Source organism: Cyprinus carpio, chromosome A19 (genome assembly GCF_018340385.1).
Source record: "Cyprinus carpio isolate SPL01 chromosome A19, ASM1834038v1, whole genome shotgun sequence".
Taxonomy (NCBI): domain Eukaryota; kingdom Metazoa; phylum Chordata; class Actinopteri; order Cypriniformes; family Cyprinidae; genus Cyprinus; species Cyprinus carpio.
Window position 1 is genome coordinate 21,005,049 of NC_056590.1, and position 24,197 is coordinate 21,029,245.

Genomic DNA, 24,197 nt, shown 5'->3' on the forward strand with positions numbered 1-24,197 from the left:
TTTTGATCTGTATGATATGAAATCTGATACATTTGTTTCATTTTCCCCTCTTTTTCAGGAGTTTAGGTTCATGGGTCAGTGTCGTTCTCCTTCAGTATCTCCCAGCAGGCAGCCGGAATCCACAGAGCTGGTGGAGCTTTGTCTGTTTGAGCAGTACCTGCAGGGTGGAAATCCTTTTGAGATGCAGATAGACAATAAGGAAGAGGAGACTGAGGATGTCCTGGCTTCTAATGGGGTATGTAGTACTGTAGTTTAAGAAACATTAATGGCATTCAGAGCAACATATAAGTTCTAGCGATATTTAAAAAGTCAAATTACAGTAAATGCCAATCGTACGTGGTAAAAAACAGGCTTTTTTTTGTTTTGAATCTTTTTGAAAGTATTCATCCAGTTTTTGCGTGAACAAAATTTCAGTGCATCTCGTGTATATGGATAAATTCCAGTAATTTCAGTAAGAAGGTAAATTCTTGATTCCTCTGTTTCAGTATTTTCCTATATTCAACACAGTGCAACAATATTTATGCTAAACTATTTGGCATCAGGCTTGCGCAAACAAGCATTTTAAAAGGGTTTACAGTTAAATTTATTTTTTTATTAGATGCTTGCCAAACCGACTGTTGAAAAGGAGAAAATAAATGAGAGAGAAAATTTGATGCGTAAATATTTTGTAACGTTAAGTGACTCATTGTCCTTATAACTGTTGACAGAGGCCATTACTTCTATGTGGAGAAAATACTCATCATTATTAAAGCTCTGATGTGCTTGGCGTCTCTGATGATACTCCTGTAATTGTGTTGATGACTGAGAGTGTGAGCCCTTGGTACAAGTGCTTTTACCCTGAGAGAGAACAAAGTGTTTTGCATTGTATAGCTTACAAGGTTTAAATATTCCACGGTGTTTTGTGAGTAAATAGATACAAAGTGATGCATCCATCAGCTTTATTTCTCTAATTTTCTTTGCTGACTGGAGGGGTTGTTAAAAGTTACATTTATCTATTTTGAATCTGCAGCATTTTTTTTTTGACACTGGTGCATTAAAGGCCTTTTATTTCAAGGCCATCTTCGAAGCTCAGAGAATTAAGGCTGAATCACTGGGCTATTTTTATGATATGCTTTGTTTAGTTTCTCATTTATCTACTCTTTCTGCTGGTTTGCTGGTCTGTTCATAGTTAAATATAGTTGCTAGTTTGTTTATAGTTAAATATTACAATTTAAATTCACTTTCTTTCCATTTGAATATATTTTAAAATGTCATTTATTTCTGTGATGGCAGCCACTCCTTCAGAAATCATTTTAATTAGCTGATTTGCTGCTCAAGGAACATTTCTTCTAATTATCAATGCTTGCAATGCAATTGCGTAGCTTAATATTTTTGAAAATCATCCTATAAAGTTCAAAAGAAAAGCATTTATTTGAAATGGAAATCTTTTGTAATATTAGGAAAGTCTTAACTTTAAAATCAATGAAATTAATCTTTCTGAATAAAAGTATTAATAATAAAAAAATAAAGTTTGAACGGTAGTGTTTGTATATTTTTTGTCAATTTTCGGCTTTTATGACTCATTCTGGTTTGCCGTTCTGTTTCTTCTATCGACAGTATGAGTCAGATGAGCTGGAGAAGAGCGTGTATCAGGACTACGACAGTGACAGTGATGTACCTGAGGAGCTGAAACAAGACTATGTAGATGAACAGACAGGAGACGCTCCAGTGAAGAGGTCAGTACTGAGTCATCATCTACAGTAGATGCTCACCTCACACAGTACCACCTCTAGGTTCTGAATAGCAATTGCCACCAAATGGTATGGTATGTCGACATTTAGTTTACATATGCATGCTTTGAATGGTGACCTGTCTTCTTTCATCAATTAGCGTGCTGTAGATCCAGGTCGCTCATGAATCGGTTCATTAACCCAAACTTCTCATTTACGGACTCAGGTTTCCTCTAAGGCAACAGAAATAGTTTAAATTCACACTATGTACAGTGAACACACAAGCTATCATTAGCCTCTTATCAGCAAGAAAGGCTTTAATTATTTTATTAAGAATGAGCCTTTTAAGTCCACTAGGCTCCTGTTTAGAGCCATTCGGAGCTTTGATGTTAAACAAACAGTCTCAAGGAGATTGTTAAAATGGATCCTTTTTGAATTACATCACGTGGTTGTTTTGCCAACTACATGAGTGTGCAAACTGGCTTTTTTTTTTTTTTTTTTGGCTTGGTCTCCATGTCTAAGTGTGATAGAAATATCATAAATTAAGGGAATAATTAGGAATGTGATTAGGCAGTGAACCCTGATGAATATTTAATACCTATTTGTTCCTCACGAAGATGACTGACAGTTCTCCCGGCAGTAAATCAGCCGGCACATTCCATGTTGTGACACTTCATTGTAAGTGTCACAACTGCCGCATTTTGATGGCTCTAATTTTTTGCATAATTAAAATGGCAGATTTCCTTAAATGCAATATTGTGACTCTTGCTCACATTCTGTGACTTCAGTGCTTGTTTAGAACACATCTGGAAAACACATCGGTGCATTTTCATGGCAACAAAGTAACAAAATTGGATATAACTTTACACAGAAATGGTTGCCAAATAAATTTGTTCACGTTAAAGTCATGTTAACGCACATACTGAACATATGATCTATGATAAAGATCATGCATCTGTTCTGCAAAACCCAGAACACTCACTTCAGTTAAACCGAACCCAGGTTAATGAAGGAAGTGTGTGAATGAGACTATTCCGTTTTAAAGGTCATTGAACTCTAATGCTCCTAATAATCCTGGATCTGCATGTCCCTGCTCTGTCCTCCTTTAATTAGCGTGTCCAGAGAGACACTTCGCAGCCGGAAGAGGTCCGACTACAATCTGAACCGAGCCAATGCCCCCATCCTTACCAACACCACCCTCAACGTGATTCGCCTGGTTGGTGAGTAATTGACCTTTGAGCTTGTACCTGTGCAAGACTGATGGTGCATGATAAAGTTGACCCTAGGCAGAAGACCACAGTTTACCCTCTAATTAAGAGTCTAATAGCTCAGTTACTATGAAAGAGGTGCAATCTTAGAGCCAGCTGTGTTCTGTTTCATCTTCCGGTCATTAGCTCTGTTCTGAGCATGTGCCTGCTCATCTCTTCTGGTTCATTTGAATGCATATTTGATGTGTTAAACGAGATAAAGGCTGTGACGCCATTCATCTTTAAATGTTCAGTTAAAGTTAAATAAAATCTTATTGCAAAAAGAAGCTGTCATGAACCTATAGGTGTGAATTTTTTTCTGGTGTGTCAATGGAAGCGCTTGTATGACTTGTTTTCTTCTACAGAGCACAAAGAAAGATATTTTGAATAGTCATTGGGGTCCAAAATAACGTTGGATGCCATTTTTATTTTTTCCAAAAATGTTTCTTTTAAGTACGACACAATGGCTTTTGTATGGGACATTTGCCAAAGTATTGTATTTCAGTTCTGTACATCTACATGATTGCATTCCTATTTCCCTTTGCTAAATCTGTGGTTTTGTATTCTGTATGTGAACCTTATTTGTTATCCTTTCATATATATTTCACATTTTTTTTCTGATTGATTTTGCTTTTAAAGGAAAATACATGCAGATGATGAACATTCTGAAGCCCATCGCCTTTGATGTCATCCACTGCGTGTCTCAGCTCTTTGATTATTACTTGTATGCCGTCTACACCTTCTTTGGCCGCAATGACATGGTATGCATTTCAAAGCATTTTTGTTCTCCTCTATGTTCAGTGTTAATATTTACATTATGCAATATTTATTATATACAATTGGATCCTTGCTGTGCTGTGTTGTATATTTTCTCTGGATGGTACATGTTCATTAAGAAAAGCATGCCCAGTAGACTCAGTGTTTTTTTCTCTAGTGTCTGCAAGCCTCATGGGCACTGTTCTATAATTACTTCCATTATCATGTGAGCAAGTGTTTAGGTGTAGAGTTTGCCTCAGGAGGCTGATATAAACATCTGAACGAATTCTCAGTTGCTAATTTTCTTCATTCCTAAAAATTAGGTTTGTAGTAGTAATTTAACTCTGCTGTAACTTGACATCTAACTTGCATACACAAATGGATAGATGTGCTTCAATGATCCTTGAGAGTTTGAGATAAAGTATTGAGAGTTTTGGATAAAGAAAATTGCACCTGCAGAATTTCATGTCTAGAATTGTTGAGTGATGCAGACTCTGTACAGACTTGTGCCCTCATGCTACAGTGCTCGAAGCTTTAATAAGCACAGCTTTAGGCTAGATGAATCAGTTTTGAGAGCCGGGCCTTCCTAAATAAAAGTAGACAGCAGCTCAATGATCCTCATAATTGTCACTCTTTGAGATTCAATAAGCCGTATCTGAAGAGTCTTCAATGCCTTTGCCACAACAGCAATATCCCACAATATAATGCACTTTAGCAGCTCCATTGAAATCACACCTATCCTTGCACCCCATAACAATAAAACCTTTCTGTGCACTGTCCCAAATGACCTTACAACTTAAGCCACCTCATCTGCCCAAACGTTACAGGAATAATAAAGCTTACATGGAGTTGCCTGGTTTGCTTTGATTTCCCAGAAGTCTGACTCAAGCCATTGCAGGTAAACTGGAAAAGACCCCCACTAGTTGCAATTCAGCGGTTTCAGCTCCCTAAGACTCTGGTACCTTACTTTTCTTCCATACAGTAAAAGTCTTTAAGACCTTGAATTTGCGACATGATTTCTACCATTTGACCTCTAAATGAGTCTTTGCACTTAAGGTTTGAGCCTTAACTCCCATTTTTCAGACCTTTTGTGAAGTAAAGCCACTTTTGAGTAACACTATCTGCTGCTCAAATGGATCATGCCTCTACCTCTGCAAAATGACAATGTGACTTTTCTTCCCAGGAAGTTTGAGATTTTCAGGTCTGCTTCATAAAGTCATGGGCCTTTTAAACACTATTGCAGGTTTTAACGAATTCCTGAGTGCAGAGGGAGTGACATTGAAGGGGCATTGAATTGTCTCACTGTTTTCCACCTCTGTGAGCTGGGAGAATCTGTTGAGGAAGTCAAGCTTGTTAAACTGCAGTGGAGGTTATAATAAAGCTGTTGGTTGGGGCTTTGGTTTGGCAGTGGCAGCCCAAGGGCATCAGACAAGAACTTCCTGCTGTTCTTGGACTTCCCAGCTATGCAACCACACTGATAGTCAAAGGACTGAGATTTTCAGACCTCTACTGCCTTGCAAACACACCTCAACACCTGCATTTTCCACCTTGTTTCACAGCTGCCCTTACTTACTTACTAACACTGTTGACCACCTAAAAAGGTTTTTGTTCTTGGTAGTCTTCAAGAAGCCAAGAACTTTTTCTCTGGAAAGAAGAAGCTGAGCAGTTGGATCCTTAGTGTGTCAGTAACATTATTCAGTTCCATTGTTTTGTTGATAATATCCTAACATTCTTATGAGAACTATACAACAAGTCTCAAACCTATCAATAACACCAGCCTGTCAGTCTAGGCTTCGATTGGCATAACCAATGACGTGCTGTTTTCTAAATGGAGTCTATGGCCTTCATCAACTGTAAAAAAGTGTTTCTGTCATGGGATTTGACAGTAGTCTTTAATCCTACCACACAAGCCAGGTGGGGTTGAAACATTTTTCTTACGAAACAAAAAGATCTCCACACTTCATCTGTTGTGCATTGATTTCTGATCCCAGTGATGCTTTTATGGCCAAAGTCTCAGCAGCCTACGGTGGTTCTACTTTCCTTTTTTTTATTTTCATATTATCACAGAAATGTGCCATTTGCACTCTGTATGCCTTGCAAATAATTGTTTGCTGTGCTGAGCCAGTGCTAAATCAAAAGGAAATGCTTTCATGCTGGTGGATTGAGGCCAGTGCACTTGCAGAGCAGGAGTAAAGTCTTTGCACTCTGTTTGGCCTTTGCGTGTGTTTTAGCATCTTCATAAGTCATGATTTCACTCCCTAGGAAGAATATTCCTGGGCAGACATGGGCCACATACAAGGGCATTTTAAAAACTGAAGGAAATGAGGGGCCCTGAGGAGAATTGGGCATCTAGACGAATTGATCAGGACAAGGTGATCAGGATTTCATGACTTGCTTTCTGAAGACCTGACTTTTAATTACACATATTTTTGGACCATTATATTTGAACAAGGCTTTACTGATGTGCAAGTTTTCACTTTTGGCTTTTTATGCCACTGCTGTTCATATGAAATAATGCGAACCAGTGAGAGATTCTTCTCCAGCTTGCCAAGGCAACTCTTTTTTTCCCCGCATGTCCTCCGAGTGACAGTGTATTGTATTATCCTTGATATTTACGTGCTGACCAGAGAAATTTTCACTTTAGCTTTGTCCTGACCAAATCCAGCAGCAAGTCTGTGGGAGGCTGGATACAGCCGCCACAAGATCAGTTGTCAGATGCCAGTGAGGTTGAGTGCTTTGCCTTTAACCCATCCGACAGGTTTGAAGGTGCATTAAGTAAAACAACACATCTCATCTTTCTCCCTTGCTCTCGTTCTGGTTTTTGCACATTCACCTCTTCTGCTGAGCTAATGGCAAGAGTAAAAGCTTGAGCTGTCAGTATCAGAGGCAGCCGGTAGAAGAAAAGCCTATGGAGACAAAAAAGTAAATATCATTACTTATTAAAAAAAAAATTTACAAAGCGGCTGAAATTGATATGGTCATTTGGATTCGCTTTCACCCATGACTAACTCCGAACACACAAGACATTCAATCTCGTATGGAGATGGAGATTATGTATTGCACCATTTCATTTAGTAATGAACAACATTAGGATCTGAAAGGTCTGTATGCCATTGAATACAGCCGGAGTATCAACTCTGCCATGCACATAATTTAAGATGCATTGGTCTTGGCATTTATTGCTCTTTGCCTCAAGTTAATAACTTAGCTTAAAAGCAATGAATGGAAAGAACGGGGAACGATATGCAAGTGGCTTATCTGAAAATGGATCACCTCCAGGATGATGAAGGCCTGAGTAGTGCTTATTAAGTGTTGCAGATAGAGTTAGTAACGGACGGGAAGATGCAACTGTCACGCTAACAGATGGGTCCTTTGCAAACTTTGCAAAAATGTTAAAGTCAGAGAAAGACTGCAGTTTTATTGTCCCCCTGGCAGCAAATGAAAGTGTTAAATTTCGCTTGCACTAATGCGGAAATCAGTTTTCTTTAATGATAGAACGTGTTATGTTTTAATGTATACAAATGTGTTATTTTTTTTAATTATTAATTGTGCTTAAATAATGCTTTGCAGTAAAAATTCCCAGCAATTAACATATATTCAAAAATCCTGAGTTCATCTCTTAAAAGCAGGCTTTTTGCTCTTTCATTACTTGCTTCGTGTTGATTTTCCTTTTTGTTTCTCAATGCAAAGCACTTCCAATCTGCATCTCTGCCTTCACAAGGCTCTCAACCTGGTGTGTCCAGACAGGCGGTCCCTGTCTATTGGGTAAGACTGCTGTGTGGAGCCTGCTGGCAGTAGAAATCCCTGCCAGTGTGTGCTGTGTTTTCATCCCTTTACTCATATTTTATATATAAACTGCAATGTCCTGTATCTTCCTAGTATGATATGATGTAGATTAGTTTCCATTATACTTTGTTTGCAAGATTTTAGTTCACAGAGCTTTTGTCTGCCCAGATGTAAAATAATTCTATATATATATATATATATATGTAAATGTAATTACAATATATTATTGTTGTTAAAAATATATTTCGTTAATTATATTCTATTGCTAACAGACAGTCAAAATGAGTTAAATCTAATGGGAGGTTTCTGTAAAAGTTTTTGTGATGATTGCAAATGCATGTGAGACATTTATAATTAGTTGTAGTCACCTCAGTGTGCTCAAAAAAATGAATCATTTAACTATTTATTGATTCTATATCTTGAACTGAATTACACAAAACGTTGTTTGAAAGTGATTTAAGGATTATACTTTTAATGCTTAAATCTGTTATGAAGTCATGTACAGTATTATCCTTTGTTAATTCTACTGTAAATTAAACTGTAACTATAAAAGTTTTTACTGCTGTCTTATTTAGAGATTTACTGCTCTGCTTCCTTAGTAAAGTTTATCTTAAGTTTGCCTTGCTCTCGCTGTTGTCAGAGCTATTGCATATTAAAAACACATTTGCTTGCTTGCATACATTTTTGCATTTGTGAATACATTTCCAGTGAACATTCCCAGGAGGATTTGCCAGTCCCATTCATCCTCCCCCTTTAATAAAAACTAAATTGCAATTAATGAACATAAGTCATGAACTACACTTGTGGGAGCTGTGTGTTATGAAGTGCAGTTTCCTGGAGATGATCGGTGGTGTGTGCACACTGGAGCTTTAGTTATCGCACTGTGTGTGTGTGTGTATTCCAGTATGACTGAAAAGCAACAGAGCCTCTTTCTCACGGGGTGTATTTTGCTGTCTCCTATAGTATGAATCATCTGGGCTGGGTTTGATAAGCAGCAGACTGAGGACTACGCTCAGCCGAATCCAGGAGAGCCTAATAGACATGGTGAGTAAAAACAAGGCTTTTACTCTGTCTCACTCCTATGGTTCATCTCCTCTCTTGGCCTCTCTTATGTAACCATTATGAATCCGAGTGGAAATAGTAGTGTGCATTTATGTGAGTTCTCTATAGCCTCTCATCAGGTTCTCTGATTATCTCTTACCCCTTCTTACTTTCAGCTATAGCAGCCACAGGTGAGTTAATCACCATCAGTACACTTAGATAGCCCTGCACTCTTGTAATAAATGTCCTTTGGTTTCCATGGTTGCGCCCATTAAGGCTCTCTGGGCCAAAGGCCTGATACCCACAATGCACCATATACCTCTTTCTGCTGCACAAATAAGCAGTCATTATATACAGTAGGATCCATTCCCCCAGATGTCTAAATGTCAAAGAGCAAGAAAAGATACCAGTCTGCATAAAATAAAATCCTGTCCGACTTGCAAGTTATGGTGTTCAGTGGAATCTGGGAGTATGGCTCTGTCTCCAGAACTAAATCTCACCTACCTAGACAGCGTTTTTGGTCATCGTAGAAATTGCAGCTTGAAATTGCAAATGATTAAGCTGTCTCCTAAACAGATTTCATTTTGGCTGCATTTTGAGGCAGCTACATTATATAGGTGTCTTTTGTGGATAAGGCAGTCCCACATCTATTTTATGATTGGCTCAGCAAGAAATTTCCATTCAGTATAGCAAACAGAGCCAAGAGAAATTGTTTTTCTTCTTCTTTTTCTTTTTTAGAGTCGGTAGTAGACATGGCAGGTCAGGCAGTGACGCTGTGTACTGCAGCTTGACATGTTATATTCTGCATGACATGCTATTCTTGATATTATTTTGTTCTTGTATAATTATGTACTGTATTATGTATTATGTAATTTTATAATATATTGTATTTTTGTACCTTTATAGATTATATGTAGATAACTAAATATACCATGTGTGTATTAATACATAATTATATAGATATTTTATATAACTAGAATTTTTTTTTTTTTTATAATTCATGTTTTTACCAGGCAAGAATTTAAATTTTGCATTAGAATGCATTTGTTACAAAAGATTTCTATTTGGAATTCTGAAATGTATAAAAGTTTCCTCAAAAATATTAAGCACAAATATACACAACTTCAGTATTGATGATAAGAAATACTACTTGAGCACCAAATCAGGATGTTAGAATAGCTTCTGAAGGACCATGAACACTGACAAGGACACTGAAGACTGAAGCTGCTGAAAATTCAGCTTTGCCTTCAAAGGAATAAATTACATTTTAAAATATACAATAAAATAGAAAACACGTATTTTAAATTGTAATAATATTTCACAATATTACTGTTTTAATGTATTTCTAATCAAAATGCAGCCTTGTTGATCATGAGACTTATTTTATAAACATTAAAATATTATATCGACCTCAATCTTGTAAAAAATATTTTGTAAGTATTGTATATATTTTATATTAAATATCACTATATATATATATATATATATATATATATATATATATATATATATATATATATATATATATATATTATTTATTTATTTAATATTGAAAAGTGTGGATACAAGGTCATTATGATGCATTCCACATGAAATCCATGTGTTCTATCTTCTTGTGCTCATTATTAACATATTTGTTTTGCTAGCTACAATCAGCTGTGAGTGTTTAATGACTCTCTTGTGCAGAACAGTGGTTTTTAACAAGGTTGCTGATCAGCTACTGAGGTTTCAGGAAATAGACAGCAAGTTAGATCTCTGAAAACCATCTGAAAACCATCTGCCATCTGTTTATGCCGTGTGCATGATAGGCTTTTCTTTACCCATCAACTGTTTCACAAGAAATGAGTTAAAAGACTATAGATTAGTGTGCCACTGACAAAGACATATACTCCCTAGGGCTGAGCGATATGAGCAAAAATTCATATCTCTGTATTTTTTGTCGCGATATATCATACAAATACACTTACTTGTTGGTTTAAAAATCTACTGTACATGTCACATTAATTGTCCAACTACCAATATTAAAGCAAAATGTATATTTTATTACGAATTAGTGCTTCTACTTCATTGTGCTCCGTCTGTTTGGTGCTCGTTCTTAATGAAGTCTGTGAAGCTAAGCGGAGAAACGCAAATCAGAGGGCTTATAAATTTCTGACAGCAAAATGGAAATATTTCCATGACATTCTAACATTTGCAAACACAGAGTATACCAGTGAAATATAAGTAATGCATAAAGGAAAACAGCACAGCATCTCATAAACACATAAACAGCGCGAGTAGCATCTCCATCGGCTGCACACGCAGCCTTTCTGTCAGAGCAACTGAAGGGGCGAGCTGCTTTAAACTATACATATTGAAACCATAAACTATACTGTGTCTTACGAGTTTTTAAAGCTCTTAATATAAAGCTAGTCACGTGTTACAACAAATTGGATGATGCACTTTCTCCGGAACACCTCATTCTGTGTTCTACACTATATTATTTTTTTTAGATGCGCTTGTATCAAACTACTGTATATCGATATAAACGGTATTGCCTCATACCATACTCATAAAAAAATATATCAATATATCGTGCAAACTCGATATACCGCCCAGGCCTAATACTCCCCCATTATTTATTGGGTCATCAGTGGCGAGTGGCCCTCAGTTTCTGCCATGTTCCCTTGGGCTGCCAGAAGATGTCCGAGATCTGCTGCCAGACTTTTGGCACCTCTTGCATCACATATCAAGTGACTACATCACTTATTCCAAAGGGCCTGGAAGGGCTTCAGGTGTCTGAGAATTGATGGCCTGCAGAGTCTTGAGAGCATTTTTATTTTTATTTTTTTGGCTGGAGGTACAGGCAGGTTTTTAAGACTATACTAACTTTAAGATGATGATTTATTATTTCTACACACTTAATATTCCCAAAGCACTGCTTTAAGTTTTCTGAATTTGAGTCTTTTATGTACACCAAGTCTGCATTTGTTTGATCAAAAATCAGTTTGTGATTGTGAAATAGTATTACAATTTAAAAGAACAGTTGTGTATTTTAATATATTTTATATTTTATAATGTAATTTATTCCTATGATGGCAAAGCAGCCACTCCATGTACATTGTGTACATAACAGATGCTACAAGTTTCCAAAAGCATTAAATTTTTTTTCTCTCCAGACTGAATGCAAAACTGCTGTTTGACACAATCACAGCCAATCAGAACATATCTGAACATTTGTACCTTAATCTAAAGGCTGCTTATTAGTCATTTAAGCTATTAATATTGAGCCTTTAGGGGTTGATAAGGTACAAAGCGATACAGTTTTTGCACTTTTTTCTGTCAGTGTGCCTTAAAGGGATAGTTAAGATATTCAAAAATGAACATTCTGTCGTCATTTACTCACCCTCATGTCATTCCAAACCTGTATGACTTATTTTATCGAAGATATTTTAAGAACTGTTTTTGTCGGAGTCCAAAAACAGTTAATCCTATTAACTTTCATTGTGTGGACCAAAATGGTTCTTTGCATTATCATCTTTTGTGTTCCACAGAAAGTCATACAGATTTGGAACAAAATGAGGGTGAATTAATGTTGATAGAATGTTAATTTTTGGTTGAAATATCCTTTTAAGGTCCTGGGAGCACCACAGATGGGGAAGATATATTACATGAGACGCTCATCTGATATAAGAGCTGAGAACTTTGAGAACTGAAATAGGAAAGCACACTGTAGCAGAGAGTGATTTTTCTGCACTGGGTTTGGAGGGTATTTCCCATGAGTATGGGATGGAGCAGAATTAAAAGCTCTTTAAACATTATCGCCTCTTTGGCAAGACCAGACCTCCTGTGAGATTTGACCTCTGCTTTTCTTGGATAGCACGGATTAAAAAAATGTTTAGAAGGGAAAGCCTTTAGGCTCCACCCACAACGTGTGCAGTGCTATTTTTGTATGATTCGATAAATTTTTGTTACCTAAGATTCACCCTCTGTAAAAGTTTAGCCTCTGAGTTCTTTCAACTATATGAAGATTATTTTTTTAAAGATAGGCAGTTTTTTATGTATTGCCTTATTTAGTCAAATCTAGGTCGTCTTCATCAACCCTTTTAGAAAATAACACTCCCTGTTTAGGCACAGGCATCTTTGCTATTTTTGTCAAAGGTATGCTGTTTTCCAAATGTGTGATTCATGCCACATGCATGAACAAGGTGGGTGTGACCTCATTATAAACCCATTATTGCTGCTCGTTTATAATCTCTTTCTGTTCATTGGATAAATCAGTGGGAATCAGTGAGCGTTAACCATGTCTGTTCTCAAGAGGCTTGTGTCACTCAAAGCTAAATGTCTTTTCTTGTCACATCTTTTCATTTCGTCCTTCTGTTTTACACGTCTTTTAGTGTTCAATTCTTTCATTACTGTGACAAGCTAGTCCTGGTGATTTTCAGAATATCTATCTATCTATCTATCTATCTATCTATCTATCTATCTATCTATCTATCTATCTATCTATCTATCTGTATATCTGTATATCTGTCTATCTGTCTGTCTGTCCATTATGAAGTCTATCTGTCTGTCTGTCTGTGAATGTCTTTTATGGGCACAACCCATGAAGCTTTGGGAATGATGTAACTGAATAAAAAATATGGTACAGTATGAAGTTATTAATGTTTAGTCATTAATTCTAAGTATAAATTACAATAGTCAGGTCTCTGCTGAGCTCTTCTGGTGTGGTTTTGGTTTACATGGTTGCAGGGGCTCTGCTTCAGAATCTCTTCAGACTTCTGGAAACCTTCTGTTGAGCTCAATTTGAAGAGAGCCTGAGACAACGTGTGCGTGTGTATGTACCTGTCTTTGTTAGCACAGATGCTTCTGTGTGTGTGTGAGTGTGGTGAAGTGTCCACTGGGCAGTACTGAAGACTTCTGTTTCAGATCTGATAGTGAGTTCTCCCTCAGGCCAGCTGCAGTTCTGTGATAAGCTCTCTCCAGCATGCCATCCAGTCCCTCGGTCCGCTGTTCTGTGAAGCACTCTGTAAACACTGTATTTTAGCTTTGTTTGTGTTCAGGTGTGTGAGCATCTGTTTGTGGGTGTTACCGCATCAACAAAACCCTTGTGTGAACAGTGTTGGTAACTGCTTTTGGGTTCAGCAAGGTTGTATGTACCATGGAACAAAGGTTTTATTTGAATCCTTGCCATCATTTTTTTTTTTTCACTAAGATCAATTTCACTGTTTTCTGAAGAAAAAAAAAGGGTTTTTACTTGAACTCCTACCATAGATCTTCCTACAAATATCAATTTCATTTTTGGTGGTCTGAATCCAGCAGTATTAGCATGCGTACAGACAAGATGATGCTAAAAATCTGTTTTCTGTTGAGCTAGAGTTGAAAAATTCTGTCTTCTCTCACAATCAAAGAGACCCAAATCAGATTTTTGCAGTGTGGCATCAGTCCTGATCCGGTTCATTTCGGAATCAGATGAAAATGAGCAATTCTTTATTCTGTTGAGGATTCCTCAGGTCACAGAGGTTCTGGCAGTCAGCCGTCCGCCATGGCTCCGTTTCATTCAACAGCTTGGCGGTTAACCTTAAGCCTGTGGTTGGATTGTGGGAGCCGGCACACTGTGACTTGGCTCATATCACAGACTGGCTTGATGGCTGCTTGGGGTGAAGCATCAATTATTTCCTCCCACATTCTGTTTCCCCTGTGTTTATGGCAGTCCACAAGGATATCTGCCTCCATGATTTTCCCACAGGATTAGATCCAGGAGACTAGGGTATCCTCAGTGTGTGCTGTTCTGTTGTTTGTTTGTCTGGCCAGATTGTAAGATATACTATTGTAACAATAATTATTTTATTTTGAATTACTTTACTTCAATTTAATTTACTTTAGTGAACACTGTAATGGAGGCGCTATGCACAACCACTTTACTTATTTTCATATTTTTTAATAAAATATTTATTATGATTGTTATTATTATATAACAAATAGAAAACATTATTTTATTATATATATTATTTTATTTATTATTTAATTTACCAGACATTATTTGTTTTTATCTAAAGGGAATCTTATAAATAATAATAATAATAAAAAAAAAAACATTTTGAGATTGAAATTATTCCTGGAGTACCAGTCCAGAGCCAGAAGATACAACAGCTTGTGTACAAATTCCTAAATCGACAGAAAATTGCCCATGACTTTCCCTCAGTTGATATGTGACGTTTTCAATTTATCTCTGCAATTTCAAAGAACCACCTTTATGAGCTCCATAAGCTGTTGATTTGATATCCTCCAACCAAATGAAGCATCAGTGCCTCTTCTTCAAGACCCCATCCTGTAAATTCAAGAAATACTTAAGAAATGGGCATTTAAGAGGTTCTAACGCTGGGATAAGGAGACCTGCGGACTGACACAACACATGCAAATGAGGCCTCTAATTCTGTTTGACACCCGTCTAATGAGAAATGAATTTGGAAAATTTGTAGAGAAAGAAGAAATGAACAGAGAAATACATCTGACAGTAATTGCCAACTGACATTTCTGCCCCGTTTCTCACAGAAACCCTTGAGAGTGAAGAATCAAAGTAATATTGAAGCCAGTGCATTGTAAACATACTTACACAAGGAAGAGCCTATTATGAACGGTGCATCTTGGGAAAACCATCCGTTTAATTTGACATTACAGAGCCAAGACATTTTTCATTACTGCAAACATAATGCATGCGTATGACTAAAAAGTTGTTTAAAGTTAAGTGTTGTTTAAAGATGAGAAGTTTAAAGATAACTATTATTAGATACATCAATGCATAGATACTTGAGATTATTGTTAATACATACAACATTTCCTAACATGTTTCTCTCAGTGTCAAGGTGGATGAATGAATGAATGAATGAATGAATGAATGAATGAATGAATGAATGAATGAATGAATCTGAGTAGGTCAAACTGTAACTCTACTTACTATGTTTGCAGAATATCAGCTTGTACAATTCCTGCGATTCCCAGTGAAAACAGTTATAATTTAAGAGGGTTCGCTTTCAGCTCATCCTTGTGTGAAATACATTATATTTTTCCAGATGATACCATTATGATGTTAGACCTCAAATCCAAGAAGATTAAGAACAGTTTTATGGGTAAAAAGCCTTAAACAAAGCCAGAAAATATTACTTACAAGGCCAAGGCTTTGAGGATATAGCTACCGCAGAAGTATGTAGTACAATGTTGGCAGTACCTACCATAGAGTTCTTGTTTTGTAGTGAGATCTTTGTAGTAGTAGTGCCCTGGAAAGTAGAGGTTTGTCTCTGTATTTGTAAGTCTCTGTTACTTCTAAAATAAGTGCAGTATGTCTCTGACAGAGCAAAGGTTGTAAATGTTATCAGCTCAAGAAAATGAGAATGTCACAGACCCAACATTTCCAGACGTTTCTTCAATTTCGAAACTAGAGTAATTACATACCAGTAGAGCCATGTATGCTCAAGATGTCAAATATACCAGTAGCTGCTATTTCAAGAGATTTTTTTTTTTTTATTATTAAACCTGTAATTTGTGAGCTGTTAGCCTGAAAATGTTCTTCTCTCAGCACTGCCTTATCCATGCTTCGTAGTGTCCGTGACGTCACCCGTAGGTATCTGAAGAGCATTTTTGAAGCTCAAAGTCGGCAGAGCCGGCTGTCGCTATCTTGGCTGCGTGTCACTCCTGGATAATCAAAAATGGGCAAAGAGGCGGGAGCTGGTTGCTGAAACCACGCCCACCTAGCTCGACGGCGGTGACAGCAGTGGCAATCCACCTGTCACTCAAGTGGCAGATTAATGGTAAAATTACAATGTTTGTTTGTGGCCCAGATGTCTTCCTAATCGTGTACAGTGGTGTTACTGCAGATTTTTACAATGACCCAAGTCATGAGTTTTTGAACAGTAATTACCAAAACAGCTTTTCACACTACATTAACAATTAAGTAAGGAAGTCATTACTGCGAGATAAATCCCTACAGGGTGACTACTTAGAGAATAAGTAAATAAATGGAAACTCAATATTGGTTTGAGGTGAAATCATTTTACCTTATGACAAGAAAGAGACCACAGAATGAATCAGAACAGGAAATTTCAAACTCTTTTTGACTCTCAAGTTTGTTAATCCCCTTGTTAAGACCCATTACAAAAATAAAAAGATAGCTATATGAATTTATATTTTTAATTTATAGACACATTTATACTGTATGAGGAAAAAAACAGTTAACATTGTTATGAAGACAGTATATTGTTTGAAAATTAAATGATTAGCTTTTATGTACTGTAAATTCCCATTTTCTTTGGACAGTCTAGTTGTATTTATACAAAAATATCTGTCATTGACCAATCAGAAACAAGTATTCCAGAGATAATAAGGATTATTATTCATTAAATGATGCATCCTGATCATAGTAAAATGCATACTGTACATGTAATTGTTTGTTTGTGTGATGAAAAGGGAGAAATCTCTCACACTATAGTCCTCAAGAAATGCAATATTTATCAAGATAGTAAGAAATGTAACCAAATATTTCAGACATTTCTAAGGTTGCATGACCATCTCAATAAATATTGGATTTCCTCAAAACTGGATGTTTTGTCTTTGTTTGTATTATTTCCTGCAACCTTTCAGGCTTGTGAAGGTTTGTTTTCTTCTGTACTATTGGTGTGATGAAAACACATCAGGGGTACCTTGTGAAATGTCTAATACAAAGATGGGACTCTGTGTTTGTCGACAAGTAGTGTTTTTTTCCCAATCAAGGCGTTGGAAACTGACAAAATCAGACCACTCTGTCTAGTGTATGGGTTCAAATACCACCTGTTTAGAGCAGGCTCTAGTTAATCAAGCCTCTTGCTAAACTAACGTGACAGCCTGACACAGTGATGCTGACCTACTGGGCTGAGCTCTCTGTTCTCTCAATGTTACCAGCCGAGAGTAGGGCACACACACAAAGACAGAGAGTTAATTTGTGTGACAAGATGCTGCAGTGATGGACTACATGAAGAGATATATATATATATATATATATATATATATATATATATATATATATATATATATATATGATGCTGCAGTGATGGACTACATGAAGAGTAGAGAAGAGGGGTCAGCTGGGGCCAAAGGAAACATAGCACTCTGTGTGAGAAACAGTCGGAGAGATGTTAGTGGGTGAAACGTGGGAGGTGTAAAGAAATGCTGGAAGAAAGCAAAGCAGATTTTGTCTTGGAAAAGACCGTAATGAGCAGACCGATTCATGGGACTTTAACAGTGACTGGATAGAGATGAACGGGGTTGTGCATGCAGTTTGAGCACCAGATTTGGCACTGTTAATGCTCTTTATAAAAATAAATAATATCTGGAGAATATTCTAATAATCAGTGTTGAACTATAAGAGGTGTTAGCGTGGGTGATGGCACAAACATTCCTACCTATGAATATACAGTAGAAGGCTGTTTCTTCAACTATGGGCACTTTTGGGATTTTTGGCACGTTTCACACTTTTACTATTTTTTTTTTTTTTTTTTTTTTTTTTTAAACAATGCCCAACAGTTAACATACAGCGGATGAATCACGGGAGCATTTTGTCATTTGTGGAAATCTTTTGTTGTAAGCATGTGCACCACATTTCAAATGATGTATTTTTAACAGCGTGATGAAAATGATGGTCTCTTTCTTCCTCTTAAAGCCAATTCTACAGCTAGCATTTTATATATTCTAAATACAATTAAGTAATGTTTTATTTCTATATGAACTACTATGCATATTTTTAATGATTTGGACAATTACAGCTATAAAAGTATCATTTTTAATATTATAAAACAGATAAATATTTTCACTTTCGATAAGTAATTTGAAGATTGAATGTTAAGATTTTATTATTATTAGATTGAGTCTTGGACAAGAGTGAAATATTAGTAACAAAATAAAAATGCATTTAAATATGTAGCATAAAAAAAGTTTTCTTGGAAGTGTCTGAAGTTGTAGAAACATGCACTACTGAAAAATATAACATTCACATTATTATTATTATTTATTTAATTTTTTTGCAATGCTTGTTTTCTGTTAGAACACACTGTTATGTAAAGGAAATGCAGATATTATTAGAATATAACAATATAGAGAATGACATTTTTTTATTATCATATTCATAGAATCGTGTTTTACACTACTTTAAAGTGACTGACTGAGATCGAGTTTTTCTGTGCACAAGACAAATTAATCAGACTAAACAGTAATAGAATTTGTGGCCTTATTGATAACTTTTTGCACTAAAAAGCATAGAGCATCAAAGGGGTAAAACTTTGTTTGCAGCTCCCTACATTGTCCCAAATGTCCAGTTTAAAAGCTTAATAGACATAAATACATATGGAAATGTGATCAAATGGGCCTGTGTCAAGAGATTCCATTTGTTTTGTTGCACATTAATTGCCGTCTTTTCCCTCATTAGGTTTGTCAGTCAATATTTTAAATGTCAAATGCCCGATGCTTTGTATTTTTGCATAATGCTTGATTGAATATGTATTTTGTGTGTTGATTTTGTTGAAGCACTTGATGAAGTGTGTGTCAGTTAAATCACTATGCTGTGAATTATTATGAGTGCTTTTGGGTCAGCAGTTGGCTTTCAGCTGATCACCAATGAATGATTGAACATAACATTTTAAATGCAGCGGATTGTAATTAGACATGCTTTATCTACCCTCATTCACAGATGATGGTTAATAAGTTGCATGGAATTTTATCAGCTGTTTTAACGCAACACTGAAATATCCCTTTAGCTTTCAGGATAATTTTTTATGATGCTTTTATAAAGAGTGTGATATAAGTTACTCACTGGGCCTTTTCTTTCTTTTTCATAGTTATTTTGTGCATGGTTGAGATAAGTCTGAGCGATCCATTACATTTGGGGCCACTCATATTCAGCTATGAGGGCTTTGTAATTAAATTCAGCTATGTTCACAATAAAACGGATTATTCCTTGCCTTACCATTCCCACTCGTGGTCTTTTTCTTCCTTTTCTAGAAGCAGATTAGATTTAAGCATTCTGAGGCTGTGGCGAATGCTAGACCATTGTGGGCATTTCAGATGCGTGTTATCAGATTCCATTTCTCTCTCTCTTTTCTTGTTATTTTTAATAAACCCCAAGCCTGAGTTCTGGATATAGAAGTGCAGTAGCCTTTAGCTTATTCGCAGTGAACCAAAATTAGTGAAAAAGAGTCACCATTTCGAGATGAGGTATTGTTTTTTTTTCTTTGAATATTTGTTTGATGGTCCCTTTCCCCTTTAGCTCACGGTAGCTTTAGCTCATTTTAACACATTCAGAAAGATGGGCTGTTAAATCATGGTAAGGATCCTCCTGGTCCAGCTTACAGATGTTACGCTCTCCACCAGCTATTAAACACCAGCATTTTTAGTTCTGAGGTAAAGTGCTAAAGAAATTGTTTTTTCAGGTTTCATTTCTATTGAGGTCTTTTAGCATCTAATGCATTTGACAGATTGATTGAAGCAGTGTTCAGTGTTTAAAACAACTTTTATCGGCAGCATCTGTGACGTTAGTCTCGCGTTAGTCTTCGTGGAATTTTGACTGACATGTCAAACAACCAATCACAGTTCGTTTCGTTCATCGTCATGTTTTGAGGCGTGGAAATGTTGCCACAATAACAGACCGGTGTGTAAAACTCTCAGACATATTTTAAAGATTCTATGCCGCGAACTTTAAATATTTCACGTACTTTTGAAAATCCAGCATTTAGTTGATCTTGATAAGTGCTCGTTTCACAGTTGTAAACACTAGGCTTTCTTTTTTCTGTGAGGGCATTTGGCACCACGGTATCTTTGTTTCCAGGTGGAACGTTATAGCACGTGACGCACACGTCTCGCGGAAATCCTGTAGAATTCAACCAATCCAATGACAACTTCGACACTCCTGAAGTGTTTCCACTTTTGTGTCCCATATGCATCAGCCTTTTAGCCAACGGTCTTCGGGTGTGACGTCTGAGGCTGAGACTACTGTGACGTGGTCAGTTACAACAGAAAATACGTTTGCAGTTTGTCAAAGCAAACTTAAATTGTGCTTTCTAAAGCAGAAATGTGTAGCTCATGTTTTTTATGTGCCAAGAAAAAGTATCTGGCCCATATTTCCTCATATTACTCTCACCGAATGGGTTTACCAAAATTAGAGAATTCCAAAAAAATAAAGATAAATTTACAAAAAAAGATTTAATATCTCACAAGAAAGGTGCTTTTATCAAAATGCTTCTACACAGTGTGATTTGTTAGCTCCCAATGTTTTGGTCTTTGAATAATGATGAATATTCCCAGAAGTGTAGTCTTTGGCAAAATGTTTATTTTGGGGGATTGAGTGTCCCTTTATTTATAATTTTGTAATGCAGCAGTAGGTTAAAAGACTAAAGTAATTCCACATCTGAACGGCTGAAAAGAACGAAATTGAACAAGTGGCCTAGTCACAGTCCTATCTTGAACCTTATAGAGATGATGTGGCAGGACCTGAATAGAGAAGTTCATGCTTGAGGAGCTACCCATCTGTCAAAGTGAAAGAAAATTAATAAAGAAGAATGAGCCCAGATTCCTTCACAGTGATGAGCAGGGCTCATATCGAATCACAAGTGGTGATGCTGACTGCAAACATTACATTTCTTTTTAAACCATGCAAGTATAAAGTTCTCCAAATAGGCAATAATGGAGAATGTTATGGGGACACATACTTTTTTCACAGCACTGTATATTAATTCCCATGTGTGTGTTATTAGAATTGCAAAGTTGTCTAACAAGACTGATTTTGTATCCCTTGTCTTGGATGTTGTGCCTGTGGTTTTTTGGTAGGCAAAAGTCTTATTGTAAAATCTGAGGATGGTGTATGGGATTGCTTGTATGGAGTTTTTGCAGGTTATGATTTAAAGATGAAGCTAAAATGACTATAGGTGAGTAGGGACTATGGGTGACGTGTCCATAAACTGCAGCCCTTTTCTTTTAAAAGAGGAGTTCACAGAAAAGGCAGGTGTTCAGTAGCACCCTGGTGTGCCATGCACTTCCTGTCTTACAGATTATTTATTTTACCAGCATTAAGCCATCATTCGCAGTTTTATAATGGTTTCTTTTATTGTACAGTATAATTAATGTTATTTCACAAATTGTCCCCCAACTTATTTTTATGATTTGGGTTTGACCTATAGTTTTTGTGGTTTTCTTTCGCATACTGTCCTACATAAATTGAGATTAGCAGTAAATAATTGTTTTCAGAGTTAATGCTTAGACTAAAAGGAGGGATGCTAAGTCACCAAAGTCTACAGTTACATTAATATATGGATAAATGAGCATTTGTATGCAGGCCCATCTGCCAAATTTATTTTCTGTTTTGTCATCGCTTTATTTTAAGCCACGCACCTTTACAGATCCTTGTAGTTACTCATTAATGGCTCTTCCAAAAGTAAGAAAACTTTGTGTGCTGTAATGTTTATTTCCCAAAGGCAGATATTCTGTGGATTCGCAAAAACTGTGAACTGTGAAATTTCATATCAACCTTATTTTAATAGGATGATCGTGAAGTGTAAATGATTGAACCTTATTCGTTTGTTCTAACCTTGCTTTTACAAAGATGTGCACATTACCAAAACTTGTGACAGTTTTTGTCCCAAACTTTCACAAAATCACTGTTTGTATAAATGCTTCTATATTACAGTAGCTCTCCAAATTAAAGATACTTTCTGTGCATAGTTATACATCATTTTTAATTTAAATTATTTCTTGATTAAAAAGTTTGATTTGCTATGTACACAACAATTTAAAAAGTTTGGGGTCAGTAAGTTTATTTTTTTCTTTTGAACTTTCTATTTATCAGAGATATATATATATATATATATATATATATTATTGTATTCACTAATGATGATCAATGATGATGACTATTCACTGATTCTTTTTTGAATAAATGCTGTTCTTTTGAACTTTCTATTTATCAGAGATTTCTGAAAGTATTAGTTTCCACAAAAATGTATAGCAGCACAAACATTTTCAAAATTGCTAAAAAAAAAATGTTTCTTGAGCACCATATCAGCATTTCAGAATGATTTCTGAGGGATCATGTGACACTTAAGACCGTTGAAAATTCAGCTTTGCCATCACATGAAGAAATTACATTATAAAATGTAAAACAGTTCTTTTAAATGGTAATAACATTTTATAATATTACTGTTTTTACGGTATTTGTGAAACAATCAATGCAACCTTGAGTATAAGAGACTTCTTTCAAAATCATAAAACAGTTTTACAGACCCCAGAACCCAGACTGTAATTCATGGCCTCCCACATGTCATATTTTGAGTAAGGCAAACCAGCATCACCAACAGATTTTAGGGTCCCACACCTGCAAAATCCTAACATCAACAATGAGTTTGTGCCTTGGCATGCAGTCATAGTAAAGTCATTTGCACACAGTCATTTAGGGAGACCTTGTTTTTTTTCTATTAGCTTTCTCACATAGCTGATTATCCTATGGGTCATTATCAGAGCAACACCTCTGATGTTCAGTGAGTTTTACAGCTGAAATGGTATTTTAAGCACATTTGTAATTTCAGGCTGTATCTTCAGAGAAGTTTTGCAGTAGAATTCAAAGGGAATTTATTAATCTTTCATCTCCAATTTTTGCGTGGTATAAAGCCTAGTAATCCCATTATCCTCTTTCATGTTTGTTCTAACAGGAACAGAATGTTAATGTTAACCTCACTGCAGTTGATCTCAATGGATAGCGTTAACCTCAGATACCATTCTGCAGTTATTTGCTGCATACTGTTTACTTGGTACATATTCAGAATGCCCTGAAAGCTTCCATAATTATATGACTGCATTTACATTTATTAATTTATCCAGTGCAACTTACAACGGAGGAGTAGTACAGCAACTGTCTTGCTACTGTATACAATTTTTTTTTATTTTTTTTATTTTTTTATAAAATAAATAGTGCTCAGTCAGGTTGCATTGAGATCAGCAAGCCTTTTATTTCAGGACTACCTGTAAATTTTCATTTGGATTGAGATTCAGACACTGACTTGGATGCTCTAGAATATTAATATTGTTTTATGTCATTGGCTGTGTAGCTTTGGCTGGATGCTTGGGTTCATTGTCTTATTGATAAATCTTTTTCCAAGTTAGCAGATGCCTTTCAGAATCCCATCAGGTTTTCCTCTGGGATTTCTTCAGGTCTTTCCAGGGTTTTGTATTAATTTTATCTTCTACTAGGGCTGGGTTGCATGAAGGTATATACCACGCAACAGTATAATGTGTCAGCTGGTATCTTTTATACCTATATGTAAATATATCCACTTAAAGTGGGCAGGACTGCATCATTGCAATCATGTGCAAGTAATTTAAAGTAGCATGGAGGAATGTCAATATGGAGAGCAGGGTGTGCTTGTTATTAAAAAGTTGCAACCTCTATCCTGTGTTTCCAAGTAGGCAGTTTCAATAAATCTAAAATCCTTTTAAATTGTTTTTGTTTCACTGCTCCCACCACTGCAGGTTTCAAATCATATAAGAAAATGATTAAATTAGACCTTCCATTTACAAAGTATGTAATTCAGTATATTATTCAAAAAATACTAATTACTGCATGGTTCTTTAATGAGAGAATTGCGCAACCATCCTCAACCACTCTCAACCT

The 24,197-nt window shown here is 36.2% G+C and overlaps 1 protein-coding gene across 4 annotated transcripts in view; it reads left to right on the plus strand.

Moving 5' to 3' along the window:
* vps50 (VPS50 EARP/GARPII complex subunit) overlaps window positions 1-24,197 on the plus strand; it is a 124,548-nt gene that overhangs the window by 76,335 nt on the left and 24,016 nt on the right. The window contains exons 18-24 of one of the 4 annotated variants that reach the window (XM_042776966.1): window positions 59-235; window positions 1,597-1,715; window positions 2,823-2,929; window positions 3,596-3,717; window positions 7,403-7,477; window positions 8,462-8,542; window positions 8,716-9,295. In XM_042776966.1, the coding sequence (XP_042632900.1) occupies window positions 59-235; window positions 1,597-1,715; window positions 2,823-2,929; window positions 3,596-3,717; window positions 7,403-7,477; window positions 8,462-8,542; window positions 8,716-8,721 (687 nt within the window). In that variant the 3' untranslated portion in view covers window positions 8,722-9,295. Of the gene's footprint in view, window positions 1-58; window positions 236-1,596; window positions 1,716-2,822; window positions 2,930-3,595; window positions 3,718-7,402; window positions 7,478-8,461; window positions 8,543-8,715; window positions 9,296-24,197 lie in introns of those variants that run through there. The other 3 variants (XM_042776964.1, XM_042776968.1, XM_042776965.1) reach the window with 3 other exon arrangements.